We start from the raw sequence: 12682 nt of genomic DNA on the forward strand, positions 1-12682 counted from the left end.
TCTTTAAGGGTCTCGTTGGCCACAATAGTTGGTGACATCCAAGCAATCATATGTATACGAGAAATATTGGAAGAAACCCGCCGTGGTTGCTCAGTGGCTATGGTGTTAGGCTACTGAGCACGAGGTCACGGGATCGAATCCCGGCCACGGCGGCCACATTTCGATGGGGGCGAAATGCGAAAACACCCGTGTACTTAGATTTAGGTGCACGTTAAAGAACCTCAGGTGGTCGAAATTTCCGGAGTCCTGCACTACGGCGTGCCTCATAATCAGAAAGTGGTTTTGGCACGTAAAACCCCATAATTTAATTTTAAATATTGGAAGAAACAATATAGTTAGCATAAGTGAGGGGGGGGGGGGCTCTGCATGCTACACGTTCACCTTGTAGTGGAACCAAGTAACAAATATTACTGGTCACTGCGAAGGTCACACATTACATGTGCAGCAGTAGCATGGCGCAACACGCTTCGCTTGCGCGAGAGGAGATGGTGCTGCCAAGCACGCAAAACCATGCCCCAGAATGTTTTTCTTTCATTGTTTCGTGAAACAGGTAATTGTAAAGAAATAAATGGGGTGTGCTAAAGAAATGGCAGAATACCTATTAGAGGCGTAGGCACGATGTCTTGGCTTATTAGAACATAAAATGAAATCAATTTGTCTATTAACATGCCACCGTTGGCCCCAGTCCACAAGTAACAAAGGAGGTAACAATGTATTGCACCCCTCAGAAGATAGATCATTCTTATTGGCAGAAAGGTGGAGAGGTCGGCCAGAGTGAAATACATGCATAATGTTACTCCACGCTGGGGAAGGTGGTTTGGGGAAATGACAGGGATATTTGAAGACAAAAGGAGCGTGGTAGTATTGGGAAGACGAGGCTGAGGAATTGAGAATTAAAATAGTGGCCAGCCAAATATTGTGGCAACCTTAAACACTTGTTTCATCGTGCGTGATTCCGTCTATGAAGGAGGCTTAAGTGTTCTCGCATACTGCTTGTTGCCAAACTATAAGTATTGCCTGCAATATATATACAACACAATCTCCTTTCGATGGAGGAGAAATTTTGGGGAGTGGTGTAGGTCATCCTCAGCCAAAGCCTTGAGTGCATTACTGCAATTCCTTGTGGCATGCTCACAGAGAAACAAATATTCAATGCTCTCTTGGGTTAAATTCCGTTTGTGTTCAGCATGTTGTTCTCGTTTGATTCCTTTAACTTTATTCCTAATCTTTTCTCCCTAAGCCAAGCACGAGGAGAAAAATAAGTATGCACGATATTCCCGTGGTTTTACCTGAAGGCCCTTTCTTCTACACTTTTTTTTCGGGTTCCTTCCTGTCAAGGTCATTTCGTCCATGAAAGGGGAGAGTGGTTGCACGCGGCCGCCGCCCTTCCGCGCGCAAAACTAAAATATGGGAGGACTCTCGACATCATCAGTACGCATCCTGGGCATTTACTGGTTGACATACTTGCGGTACATCAAATTGGCCTTTTACTCTGCAATATTGCCCTCATTGGTTAAGGCCCGACATGTGAACGCAGTGCATAGGAACAGCGCGGCCTTCGAGAGTTGCAGTCGCAATCATTATCTGTGTAGCAGCATGCTACCTAAATGTCCGGATGGTGCTGGTCCTCATGAGACTACATGTAAGGACGGCTACTTACGACAAGACAAAATGCGTACTTTGCGACGAAAGCCAGCGATTATTTTACAAAGAGGGCCTGTCTGGTTATGCACTACTGCATTCTCGGAAAAAAGTAAAACCAAGGTTTCATTGGGCAACTGTGTGAATTGGACACGCCCGGCATGGACATTGTGAACACGCTTTTGAAGAATACATTGTTGCTGTGAACCATCAGCGTCAAGTGTTTTACAATGTCGGTGCCTATTTACCACCGAAAGAGCACATTGCCTTTGAATGCCTTAGTTTTCCCATCGGTACATGCCTTGAATTGCTTATACTTCTGGACGAAACCGATGCCCACCACCAACTTGGTGGTACCTCAGCAATGAATAGACTAGAACAGATAACTTTCGTCTTTCCACCATCAACGAAGGTCCTAACATTTTTATCAGAGGCACGTCCTACCAGAGCTACTTGAATCATGTGTTAGTACTAAGTTCCTTGCTACCAACCTTGGGCGGATGTGCTGATATAAAAATTCACAAAAGCGCCTCATCCCGACTTTTATGCAACTAAAGTGCTTACTCCCTTTCTTGCTACTTCACTTTCGCTCAACCCATTGCATCGAATTCAAAAAAATTCTAGCAAGCACTGTAGAGACCTTCTACAATCCATCTAAGGTAGAAATGCCTGTTACCTCAACTGTTCAGGAGACAAGGAAATCTGTCTGAACATGGACTATTATGATCCTTGTTGATAGCCATTATAGAGATCTTCATGCAGTTTATCGCCAGACACGAAGAAAAATATAATAGTCGTCAGATCTAGGCATGAGTCGCGATGTTCGGTGCCATAATTGCTGCCGTCTAGACACGTTAAGTGTCAAGCAGGTAATGCTGCGCTGTTCTGGACTCGCACTAGCCTCTGCGAATAATATTAATGTGTTGTACACAGGAACGTTTTCCACAACAAAAAAGGTTCTTGTCGCAATGTGGCCCGTTTACAATACAGGAATGACGATGAGGTCACTTAAGATGATTGTCACCTCATCTTTTACGTCACTGCTCCGTCACCTCCGTCCCACAGCGCCAGCAATAGATGACTCTGTGGGCATGAACTTCATGCTTCTTGCACACGAAGGCATTGATACATTCAATGCCTAATGGGCTTTGAATTGTGCACGAAAACTTGAGAAGTGCAGTTTTTAGTGGCTCATCTAAGACAGACAAACTGTCACCGAAATTAATATTAGAGGTCACTTGGCTTGACAAGATGCTTCACTAAAATTATGGAGACAATCGACTCAATGGGTTGACAGAGCCTTATAGAAAAGTGTGCTCTCCATGTGGATGTAAAATTTCGAAGAGGCAGAGCCTATGTATAAGCTTCAACGATGTGATGTCTTTCATAAACAGGAGATGAAACACCACCGCCTCTTAGGCACATTATTTTTAAAATAACATTCGCCCACAATAAAATTGTACACGAGGCAATCCTGCATGCTTTCGATGAAATAGGCATTGGGGGCTCATGTGCGCTTAAATAATTAGCTATCTTAGTTATGGCACGTGTTTCGTTAAACTGGCTGATATAGAAATCGTTAGTCGCCAAATGGGCCGAGCCGTTCCTTGATGTTGGCGTATTCAGCCCCACGATCTTCAATACAAACGTAATTGAGCTTCCAGAGGTATTCGTGCAGACCAAAAATCTGTTTCTATGTATATTGCAGCTATGTTGGGGCTTCTGCAGTCTCGCACCATAAGGGTGCGCGATAGTACAAGGAGCAATTTCTGCTAACTCTAAGTACCTACACCTTCGCGCTTTGTAAGTGGCTATTGCGAAATGTGGTGCACACACTCTCATTAACAACGCACTGAGCAGGAGTCAGGTTATCATAGACGGTACTGTAACACTGTAATGCTTAGTGGTAGTGTTGGTGGCAACACTATATAGTTTGGTGTGGTGATGAAGAACGACCTTACTCGGTCTAAGTACCTGACGATGCTTAAGAAAAACGTGCCCACTTCTAACACGCGCAGCACAAATGAAGTGGCGCGCGTTTGGATGATCCTTACCACGGATGTACCAGGCGCTATTTGCAAGGTACTTGTGCTATACCGCGCAGGTACCTTGCAATGTAGGCAGCAATTTACTTGCTGCCTACATACGTGCTTGAACAAAAAAACATGAAACATGGACTCTGTGCAGAATTCTGGTTTCTTCACCGTCAAGGAATGTAAATAGAAATTGGGCATAACCATCCAAATTTGACATTATAAGCTTTTCAGCGCTATTTGCGTCTCAGATATTAATATTAACTATTTTGCGCCGGAAATAATAATAAATTCTGCTTTTTCTGGTGAGCCTCTGGTAGGCATGCTTTTTCTCAACGGTGTACTTTGAAAAATCTGCAAGAACAAGCCCTGCGTGGCTACCTTGGCATGCTACGCTCCACCTCAGTTAAATTTGGTAAAATTTCGGGAGCAACCATCTGTGTTATCATGTGAATCTCTCCTTGTTTACTTTTGCTCGATAAGCAGTTGAGAATATCGTGTTTTGATGGCTCTCTTCGATATGTGCCGATTCTAGGTCTATATATCACAACGAATAGGTGATTTCTACGATCTTTTGTCCTGCTGCACTTTTAATCACGCCAGGATGCCTCGCATGACTACTGACTGTTCATGAAATATCTGGCTCCAGTGTGAAATCAGGAATATCATATGCACTGAAGTATATCACGTCATCCCTTTTCTTTTAGTGCATCTATCTACAGTACATATTAACTTTGATAAATTGACCTCCACAAATGCCTCGGTGGCTTCTGTTCCAGCCTTGTTCATTCCTTGAAACTTCAAGCTAGATCACAAGACAACATTGACGACTGCGTAGATTGCTATCACTTGTGAAGCAGTGCGTAATATCTCGCAGGAACTGCTTCAAAAAGTGACTCGCTTTCGTGACGCTAAATGAGCACTTGACACTATTCGCTCTGGATTTCGACTAGGACTTTACAGTTTCTCGTGAAATTGCCACCCTGTACCCGGAAACATTGCGAAATAGGCCCACATATTCCAATTGAATTTGTTGCAAATGATTTTGAAGACGCAGACGTGAAGTTTCCTCTCGGTATTTCAATCTATTTTTCATTCTGATTCACAATGACCGATGCCAACGCTATGTGCACGAGGCTTAAGCAAATTACTTGTCTCATCAAAACAGCCGTTATCGCCACCCTTCATTTTCTTCATCGCAAATTTCTATTCAAGGTACCGCACACCCTAAGAAAGCCATGCACTACTTCCACTCATATTGAGATTTAACGCGGTCTATTCACAATACTAAAACCGCCACATTGAGTGAGCGGCAAGCTCGAACTATGAGAACGGCATCGTACGAGAGACAATAGATCATGGGCTTTTTGTATTGCGGCTACACTTACGAGAAAGTCATTCAATGGAGGGATCTTTCGAAGTATCGGCGACCGGGCATTCTCCCAACGCCTTCTTGTAAGTGCATGGCTACGACAGTTTTTGTGTTGTGCCTTAAAAGTTGTTCACATGTATTTTTTGACACAACAAGCTGAATGTACGACTGTAAAAGTGTTTCCGGTACATTCACTGAAATATTTTATTGATGCCATTTCACTTTATAGAGTAGTGAAGTTCTCTTACTGTCTTTCCTTTTTTTCCCACACCCGTCTACACCGACACTTATTAGCAGGCTATAACCTATTTCAGTCAAGTGTTTTAGATGGTATGTTGTACTAGTTATCTCCGTTTTATATTCGATTACAGTGTAGCCAATAGGTTACCCCACCGTACAAAATCGACTTTCACTCCCCTTTTCCTTTCCGTCTCGTACTTACAATAAGTGTTCGACACTCGAGCTTATTGTTGACATCGGGCTAGTTGCAGTGAATTACTCGCAACAAAGAAAACTCCGGCTAAAACTTTAAAAAAACAGGAATCAATTGTCGTGCTTAGTGGCGGGCTTTTCTTTCTTTCTATTTTGCGTTCGCGCCGGGTTTTTCTTCTTATCGTGTATTTGGCTAACTTCTACTTTGTGATCCTTTACATTTATGGAGCGCCACCAGATTTTTCGCTAAGATTGCGCTACCTTTTATTTATTTTGTACTCTTGGTACTCATATCAGCATTATTACTGTTTATTCCTCATCACAGCACATGGAAGAGAGTCTGAAGTGAAAGTTGACATCACGAATTGCGGCGAAGGATTAGCACTAGCGTAGTGTGTACTTGTGTAGTAAATTCGTGGTTGTGTCGACCCTGTTACATGCCTCAGCGAATCTTAGGGTAGACAGTTGGGAAGGTAAAAAACGACAGTGCGAATTCGAGAGGAGACCAAGTATTGGCGAAATGGCGACGGATCGTCTTTGTGATAGCTTTCTTTACTCATAATATGGTGGTCTAGACAAAAGGTGGCCGACTGGCAACAATGCTCAAAGTGCGCGATATTACGGTACGAAGATTTCCATATTTAGGAAGGAGATTTCTGTTACGAGGGCCGCCTTGAAGCTCAGAGTGACACGGAAGTTCTTTGCGCAGAAAAGTCGTTCTTGCAAGAAATGAAAGTAAGAAAAGTAATGTCACTTTTGCCCACCAGACGTACTAAAGCACTAACGAAAGCGATGATTCTTCTGCGCAGATTTCTCGGCGCATGAAGAGGACCTGCCCTTGCTTTGTGCATGGATATCGAGGAGCCAAAGAGTGCACAGTGTCCAGGTGTTCTTCGATCCCATCACAAAGGGATTGTTCCTCCAGACACTTGCGGGATGTATGGAGTACAACCACACGCTCACATCCCTTTCCATGGGCTGCCAACCCTTGGAGAGCGCTCATGAGTTGCTCGTCAAGAATATAGTAAGTGAACGTTTCATGATGTGGATGCTTGCGTCCCAGGTGGGCGCAATTCAGTTTCAGTAAAATTCAGGCAAGATTTGTCTTTAGAAAATGTCATCATACGCATGCCTGCGTCACAATTAATAAATTATTTATTGATAGTACACTGAAGACATTTCAACGCGGTACAGTCTGGAGTAGATTACAGAGGATATCACAAATATTAGGCGAAAAGAACGAAAGAAACAATGAACAGACCGTTCAAGTTGACATAGCGAACAACCTGATAGGAATACAGTGAGTAACAAAAATTCAAATTATCGCAGAACCATTGCATATCCGAGTGTATGAAGCCGCAAATAGTAAGTAACAATGGCTAGGCCATCACGAAAGCAGCAAAAAAAAACTGATGGAAAGAATGCCTCTGGGAATGCGGTTCCATTCTAGTAACGTTGGCGGAACGAATGACTGAGAACAAGTATTCTGCTGACAGAAGTGGCGTGAACATTATAAGGGTGATTGATGCCAGGAAATTCGTAGTGGTAAGTATAAATAATCACAGCAAATCAGTTTTGTAGAAGCACGGAACGTGGAGGAAAGTGTCTAAAAAAGAGAAATTGGCACCCACCAGAAATGTTTTGCGAAGCTACAAAGGAAACTCGCATTTTTCAGAAAGAAATCTCGCAGTTAAAGAAAAATTAGTCCCGTCAGGTGACTCCAACCAGGGACCAACGCAGGTTCAGGCAGGTCGAGCGACCATGAAACCTAACAATAAGGCTAGCCGTTCACGCAGCGAGGTCGAATGAGTCGACAGCGTGGCGCGCTGCGACACTGCATATGGCAAATCAGTTCTCTGGAAGCTCAATAAGGTGGAGGAAAGTACACGAAAGAGAAAAACTGGTAGCCACCCGAATAGTAGCATGAAGCTGTCGATGAAACTTATGCGGGTTTCTGAGGAATGTTCGCAGTCGAGGAAACATTGATCCTGGCTCGTGACGAACGAGGGGCCAATGCAGTTGCCGGCCGGTTGATCTACCATTTGACCTAAGATTCAGACTAGCGGTTGGCAGAACGATGGAGAATTGCTCGACAACTAGGTGCAGTGGGAAGCTGAATACGTCAAATCAGCTTTACGGAAGCCCGATAAGGGGGGGGGGTGCAGGGGGAGTACACGAAAGGGAAAAATTGGTAGCCACCAGAATTTTAGCAATAGGCTGCCGATGAAAGTCATGCGGGTTTCAGAGCAAGGTTCGCAGTTGAAGCAAAATTAGTCCTGCTACGCGACTAGAACCAGGGACAAACGCATTTCCAGGCCACTAGATCTAGCATCTGACCTAACAATCAGGCTAGCCTTTCGCAGAACGAGGGCGGATTACTCGACAGCTCGGTCCATTGGGACCATGAATTTGGCAAATCAATTCTCCGGAAGCCCGATAGGGTGGGGAAAGTACACGAAAGGGTAAAATTGGCATCCACCGGAATTGTAGCTGAAATCTACAAAGGAAACAGACACGCATTTTTCAGAATTATGTCTTGGACATCAAGAAAAACTGGTCTTGCTTCGGGACTCGAACCAGGGGTCAACGTATTTCCAGGCTGGTCGAGCTACCATCTGTATTAACAATGAGGCTAGCCGTTCACAGAACGAGGGCGAATTAGTCGATAGCTCGGTGCACTGGAACACTGAATATGGCAAATCAGTTCTCCGGAAGCCCGATAAAGTGGGGGAAAGTACACGAAAGAGAAAACTTGGTACCCACCCGGATTATAGCACGCAGCTATCGAGGAAAGCTATGCGGGTTTTGAGAAAGCCTCGCAGTTGAAGGAAAATTCGTTCTGGTCCGGGACTCGGAGCTTGATGCTGACGCCTTTCCACGCCGGTCGATCTAATATCTGACCTAACGGTGAGGGCGAATTGATCGTCAGCTACGTGCACTGGGACAACGGATGTGGCACATAATTTCTCCGGAAGCCAGAGAAGGTGGCGGAAAGTATACGAAATACAAAAATTGGCACTCACTGGAATTGTATCACGAAGCTCCAGGGGTAACCCATATGCATCTTTTTCAGAATTAAATCTCGCAGTTAAATAAAAGTTAGTCCTAGTCCGGGATTCCAAGCAGGGGCCAATTACTTTTCCAGGCAAGTCGAGCTACCATCTGTCATCACAATGAGGCTAGCCGTTCACAGAACGAGGGCAAATTAGTCGACAACTCGGTGCACTGGAACATTGAATATGGCAAATTAGTTTTCCGGAAGGCAGCTTAGGTGCGAGGGCAATTTACATGAAAGGGAGAAATTGGCATCCACCAGAATTTAGAACGAAGGTACAGAGGAAGCCTATGCGCGTTGCTCAGAAAGGCTGGTAGTTGAAGAAAAATTGGTCCTGGATTGGGAATCGAGCTTGTGGCCGACACCTTTCCATGCCGGTCGACATATCGTGTGATGAAGCCGTGAGCCCCATTGAGTCGACAACTCGGTGCACGGGAACAGTGAATATGGCTAATCGATCAGTTTTCCGTAAGGCTGATTCGGTGCAAGGGGAATTTCCATGAATTTAGCACGAAGGTACAGACGAAGCCTATGCACGTTTCTCAGAAAGGCTCATAGTTGAAGAAAAATTCATCCTGCTCCGGGAGTAGAGCTTAATACTGCCACCATTCCATGCCACTCGCTCTACCACCTGGACTAACGATGAGGCTAGCCGATCTTTTGTCAATTTCCTTTCCAGCGCCGTGCTGCAATGCGGATGCACATCAATTTTAAAGTGAAGCTGTCTATGCCTAGCACCTGGAAGAAATGTGCCCGAGATGTTTCTAGACAAAAATTATGGCATCGACCAGTCCCGGTGGTTGTGAAGTAAGAATACAAGCTCAATGAAAAATACTCCTATGAGAGTAGGGACCTGTAACGCGCCCTTGAACTACCCATGTCACACGTGGCACCTAAACAGTTCCTAGGCACAAGGATAAGAGCAGGAGTGTTTGTAAAAATTTTCAGTACAACTTTTTCAAAAAAAACTGTTAAAAAAGTCTCGGTTCCAGCTTCGCAAATGCTCTAGCTGCACTTCTTCTTCGTCGTCGTGTGCTACTGCTGGTTCCTTGCGCAATATACTATCGTCGGCAGCAACGGTTCGAGCGTCGTCGTGTTCCACAGCTGGCTCAAGCGCCACTCATCATTATTGCGTGAAATTTCTCTTTTGTGCTCGTAATGGGGAGGCCACGTTTACGAAGGTATGAACAGCAATGTTGTGGGTTTGTGCCTTTATATAACAAATATTGCATAAGCACCATTTGGACCCTTTTTGTGAAGCTCCCGTGGGCACCACCATGTTTGATCAAGTAGTGACGCGCCCTGTCCTTGCTTCAACTGCCTCCGTTGCCACCGCATATGACGCCGGTGCGGCTTACGAAGCATCGGTTTCGTGAGATATCCAAAAGGGTGACTGGGTGGACGACACAAAACTTTGGACACAGCTTCAGAGAACATGCAAAATCACTTGAGAAGCCGATTAAGGTACGTTCATACTGCTCGACTAGTCTATAGTGTTCTTTTAAAAGAGAGGCTAAATATGTATTCCAAGCTATCCAAACTTTCTGCTCATAAATTTGATCAGGATTAGGATGTTTTGCTCTTCGTTCCTTATTTTGGAAATATTTTGGTGCAGCGGCTTCGCAATTTTCTGATTCAGTGAATTTCCTTGGTATGGTAACTATCTGATTATATGTGCCTAATCGCTCGCGGGTATGCTTAGTTGCGATGGATTTATTCTTTATGTGCGCAAGGCTTGAAACGTGGCCGTTGTGTCTATTGTAATACCTCGTAGCAAATATTTATTATCGATAGTAACTTGCTTACTCTTGTGGACCATCACTAAACATTCATCTTCGACCACTCGTGCGGTATCTGTGTAAGCTCCATTTATTGTGCGTATATGGTGCGCATATATTCAAGTGTGCGCCAATTCATTCGTTGACACGTTGGCGATAGAGTGGGTGTAAGTTCATGTAGCTGTGTGTAGATACTGTGCTCAAAACGTACTATGACAGGTAGTGGTGCTACTTCCTTTGTCAAACTTCAACAAGCGGTACTCACCCTTACCGACGTTCTGGGGCTGAAATACTTTCTTTGAAAGTTAGCGATGGAATGCTGGCAGATAAGCGTGATTCTGTCTCCTTGAAGGAAGCTGTAGAACTCGAAGTGCCGGTAGCAACGCACGCACAGTGACCACAAGAGCACACGAACTTGGCTTTGCAGATTCATTCCATTCCTCAACATGTCAGTCAGGATTTTTTCATGCAACTTTTGCGCATGCGTTTAACTCACACGGTTATATCCAACATAATTTAAAGCACAGTGCGTTAGCGAAAACTCGGTTGCATTTCCGACAAATTGTTGCACAACAGCAAAGTGGAAATGGTAATAGTGTCGTATTCGCAAGTTTTGGGGGGGGGGACATCGCTGAGGCGAGGTGTGGGACACCGACGAAAGGGCAATCTCATTTCTCTAGAACAAAATTGAAAAAGAATTACAGGGTTTCACGGGCCGAAACCACCATCTGATTATGTGGCACACCGTAGTAGGGGAATCCGAAAATATGGACCACCTGATGTTCTTTAATGTGCTCCTAAATCGAAGTACACGCATGTTTTGGCATTTCATCCCTATCGAAGTGCGGCCGCCGTGGCCGGGACGATACCGCGTCCTTCTGCTTAGCAGCTCAACACCATAGCCACTAAGCAACTGCGGCCGGTTCTGGAACAAAATACTCCTCGAAAACAGTCAATAGAACTTAACATAGATATTGAGGAATGCAGCTTCACCGGCCTTCCATCTTCACGCAATGCAAGGTCTCTGAATTTTTCCCCTTTCATGTTTTTTCCTCCACCTTGCGGGCCTGCGCAGAACTAATTTCCGATATTCAGAGCCCCAGTGCTTCGAGTTGTCGACTAATCCACCATCAATCTGCCATTGACTATCCTGCTGGTTAGCTGAGATGGCAGAAAGAACGCCCCGAAAAAGCGCTGGTCCCAGGTTCGAGTCCCGGTCCAGGATGACGTTTCTTTCAACCACGAGCCTTTCTTTGTAAGAAACTCTCATGGGTCTCCATTGTAGCTTCGTGCTTCAATTCGGGTGCACGCCAATTTTTTCCCCTTCGTGTGCTTTCCTACCCCTTGCAGGCTTCCGTATAATTGATTTGACATATTCAGTGTCCCAGTACCTCGTGTTCCTGACTAATTGGCTTTGGGAACTGCTGGCCTCCTGGTTCGCTCAAATGGTGGAGCGACCGCCCTTAAGATGCGTTGGTGCCGGGTTTCTATCCCGGACCACCACGATTTTTTTTCTTTCAACTGCGAAGTTTTCTTTCTGACAAATCCGTATCACTTTGCTTTGTAGGTTCGTGTTACAATTAAGGTGGTTGCAAATTTTTTCCTTTTCCTAAAGAAGTGCTCCATGCAATGCTGCTTGAGGAAATAGTTTCTGAAATGAAGTTAAATAGCAAGCCTTACGTCGAGCTAGAAGGAATGGAGAAGTGCGTTTCATAGATATTACGCTGGAACTTGTGTTATAATTTGAGAGAATAAAACGAGTAATTCAACTAGCTATAATGTCGTAAACAGGTAATGTTAACTTGGTCCCAGACAGATGCAAGTCTTCAGTCAAAGATAGAAGACGAGTTTCGCATAACTATGAGTTTCTGAAGCCATCTTGCGCAAGCGAGACTAATCATTTATCGAAGAAAATCGACAAGCCTTGCGAATACAGTGTAAACAGGTTGCGAAACACAGTCATCATCCTGACTCACTTACACCTGAATACACTGGAATTGATGCATTGAGATTTTCTTTTGTTTTTCCCCCGAACAACAGACTGAAACGACCGTTCAGACATACAGCGTAAATAAATATTGTAGAAAAGTGTGCTTGCTTGTTTTTGATTTCTTCGGTATTGTTTGTATGCATTCTATTGGCACTATAAAGGGGCATGAAAGGTTACCATAAAGTCAAGTAAAAGTGATAAAGCAATGTTCTAAAGCGTCTAAGGCGTGAATATAATCGTGAACAGAGCTTTAGGAACCTAGAAATTGAGGTGAATGCATGACACGATTTGAGACCCTCCAGCGACATTCCGGTACTTGCCCTATGATGAAAGCATTCCTCATCCTAATTTATGCCACTAGTACTCAACAACTCATATTAA

At 44.4% G+C, this 12682-nt stretch overlaps 1 protein-coding gene across 3 annotated transcripts in view; it reads left to right on the forward strand.

Moving 5' to 3' along the window:
* LOC135905311 (uncharacterized) overlaps positions 1–12682 on the forward strand; it is a 105515-nt gene that overhangs the window by 77244 nt on the left and 15589 nt on the right. For all 3 annotated transcript variants that reach the window (XM_065436333.2, XM_065436332.2, XM_065436334.2), the window contains exon 7: positions 6288–6502. In XM_065436333.2, coding sequence (XP_065292405.1) covers positions 6288–6502 — 215 coding nt within the window. The remainder of the gene's footprint in view (positions 1–6287; positions 6503–12682) is intronic.

This window comes from Dermacentor albipictus, chromosome 3 (genome assembly GCF_038994185.2).
Source record: "Dermacentor albipictus isolate Rhodes 1998 colony chromosome 3, USDA_Dalb.pri_finalv2, whole genome shotgun sequence".
Classification (NCBI taxonomy): Eukaryota; Metazoa; Arthropoda; class Arachnida; order Ixodida; family Ixodidae; genus Dermacentor; species Dermacentor albipictus.